The sequence below is a fragment of the Solanum pennellii genome, chromosome 4 (assembly GCF_001406875.1).
Source record: "Solanum pennellii chromosome 4, SPENNV200".
NCBI lineage: Eukaryota > Viridiplantae > Streptophyta > Magnoliopsida > Solanales > Solanaceae > Solanum > Solanum pennellii.
In genome coordinates, this window is record NC_028640.1 from 55777038 (window position 1) to 55780208 (window position 3171).

A 3171-nucleotide genomic window follows, 5' to 3' on the forward strand; every position below is an offset into this window, starting at 1 on the left:
ATTGATGTTATTCTATATATATCTTAATTCATCCGACTAAGTGATGTGGTTTTGTATTTTATAAACTTTATAAACGGCATAACATATTCCATAACTTGTAAGCTATTAAAGTAGTTTTCCACCTTGCGATGTGCGGGTTGTTTACCTAATAATTGATGATATTGAAAGACAAATATGATATTTTTCAGTAAAACAAAAATGTGACAAATGATAATAATATGAGAGTTATTAGTTTGACAAAGTCTATGAATGACTCAATTGTAACTCTCTTTAATTATCATGTCTCTAACCAGAACATATTTCCAAACAAAATCAATGACTGATTATCATAATTAAGCATTAAATTACCTGTCACCAGTTAACGTCAATCCAAAATAAAAATTCAGTTCATGTATTGCTTAACATTATTTAGATATCTTCATACATACATATCATTTCCCGGGTGCTAGAAGAAATGACAGACAAATCCTTCTGAAACAAAATTAAAACAAAGCAATCAAGGTCTATCGTTATACCTTTTTGTCTGGCATTATTTTAGGACAAAAGTGAGCTCGAAATGAATAAGAATGAACACAAGCTCGTCTAAACTGTTTAATCTGTACAATTATATGATTTGGGTTCCAACTTCAAATCTAGCTTTGAGAAAAACAAGGACCAAATAAAAGATTGCTTGCTGCCAAACAGCAGGGTGTTTGGCTCCCGAAATCCATTACAAATTTACAGTAGCTTGGTCCAGGATCCTAAGAACGGGAAAACAGCAATTAGCAGTCTCAATACAAATGGAGTTCCTCTCCTTCCGATTCTCTTGCTCAATTTACCATCAGTCCATTGTTTTGGTTCAGCCAGACTCTGATTGAGGGACTTTTCCTGATGTCCTTCCATCCCATGATTGTCTAGTTCATCCCAACCACCAAAATTTAGAGTGCTTCCTGATTTTTTTCTATCTGGTGCACCATTTGAGGACTGATAATCTCGAACCTTGCCATTTCGAGTATTTACTCCTTTTCCCATTGTTGTTCCAGGGTTGCTCGCTGCTCTAGCACAGCGTCTTTTCTTTTTCTTGTAACTGGATCGTGGACCTTCATCGGACCATCCCCAGATGGCATCCATCACTAATGAAAGAGCAGACTGTGCCAAAGGAAGTGCTAATGCCATGATAATAGTATTTGTGCCTGTTCCAAGTACTACTGACATAATAATAGCTGGAAGCATCCAACCAAAGGCTCTCAGCACCTGCATCAGACCATAAGACAATTATACTTATAATAGTCGGCAAAAATGGAGGTTTTATAAGCAAGCATTAATAAATCGAATTTTCCACTGGTCACAAAAATACAAGCCAACAGATTAAAACACTCAATATATTTCACATATTTAGATGATCTTTGAAACCTAATGAACATAAAAGGGTGAAATTTTGTCGTTACCAGGTGATCCCCAGCAATATTTCTACTTTAATTCAGTCTAATAGCTCGTATGTAGATAGAAAATGCTAAATTATGTGATCTCAGTGTCATCATCATCTCTTCCAATAGATATGACATAAAAGAGTTTCCAGTTTCGTAAACTGATGCTTTTCTAGAAAGAGCAGAAAATATGTAAGGTACAGGTGGCAGAGCTGCAAATGAGTTCGATAAAAACAAGCTTTATCAAAAGAAAAAGTGAAAATACATAAGTAGCACCTCAAACTTACTTTGATAACTCGGCTACATGCCTTAACTTTACGGGTGTTTCTTTACCATATTCTAGTTTAAAGTGAAACAAACCCAGATTAATGTACAAGAGAGATACACGTGTGAAACGTGCCCGACATGTGTATAAGATCATTTTAAAAACTTTACGGGTGTTTCTTTACCATATTCTAGTTTAAAGTGAAACAAACCCAGATTGATGTACAAGAGTAATACACGTGTGAAACGTGCCTGACATGTGTATAAGATCATTTTTAAAATTATTTTTATTATTGTTCATTTTACTATTATTATTATTGTTTTTCCGTTCTTCCTTCCTTATTCTTTCCCTACTCTTTTTCTCTACATCCATGGCTATGAGTTGCATTTTCATGGCGTAGTTTTTCAGTAATCAAATCCATAACACAGACACTGCTCACAATTCAAAGGGCTTCTCAACAAGATAGACCATTGTATAGAGGAAATCAAGGTCATCCGAATTCAATTTTCCGGTGAAGGTTGTTCGGTTTCAATCTCTACTTTTGGATCTTGGATTCCGATTTGTAAGGGGTAAGATTTGAGGAAGGTGATTTAATCAGTGTTTTACAAAGGAAACATAGACATTGTCCACTTTATGGGGAAACAATGGTGATAGCAAACAACTTTTCTGCCAACCAAACTCACATCTGTATTGTCTAAGAAACAAATTTGAACTTCCATTTATAATAATATAATATTAAACCCATTAATCAATTTTCTGTACAAAGAAAACGAGAATGACGTAGATGAGGGAAAAGATGTCGAGGGAGATGGTCCGCGTCAGAAAATCCTGGGAAGCAAGAAAGAGGAAAGGGAGAAAATAATAATAAAGAAAAATAAAAGGAAAATGTTAACCTAAAAGAAAAATACTAAGAATATATGATTAAGTATAACTAATTGCTAAGTTGCTCGGACTCGGGTGTGGGTGGATAAGGGTGTGGATCTACAAGTTGGATCCTTCATGATCATATTTTTAAGATTCAGGGATAAGGATCCATGCATGGATTAAAATATCTAAAAATAGAGTTGTAAAACCTAAATTATGAGATATTTTGTGGAGAACTTGAGGAGAATCTTGGAAGGAGATTAAAGGAAAAGGAGCGACATAGAAATTTCTATAAACAAGGTATTTCATTTTCTTCAATTTCACCTTAGCTTTTGTATTGATAATTGGAATCAATAAAACTATCCCCATCGATTTTGGTCCAAGTACCCAAAATTTGACCAAATCAGACACGGATTCCACACCCATACCCATGTCGTGTCGACACGGGCGCGGCACCAAAAGTGAAGAGCTCGAGCAACTTAGACTAATTGTATATCATCCAATAAGAAGATGACAAATGTACCTTTTGAGCATTTTGTGTTATTTTTCCTTTCATGCTCTTCCCGAAAGTTGATGACATTCTGTGTGTCATTCCATCTGTTAAGGGAGTATTAATTTCACTTTAGAGGGGGGGGG

General features: G+C 35.2%; 1 protein-coding gene across 1 annotated transcript in view; it reads right to left on the bottom strand.

Annotated features, from left to right (window-relative positions):
* Positions 1-364: 364 nt before the first annotated feature.
* Positions 365-3171, bottom strand: part of LOC107018061 — a 24305-nt gene continuing 21498 nt past the window's right edge. Inside the window, exon 2 of the mRNA XM_015218424.2 lies at positions 365-1233. Within this exon, the coding sequence (XP_015073910.1) occupies positions 718-1233 (516 nt within the window). The 3' untranslated portion in view covers positions 365-717. The remainder of the gene's footprint in view (positions 1234-3171) is intronic.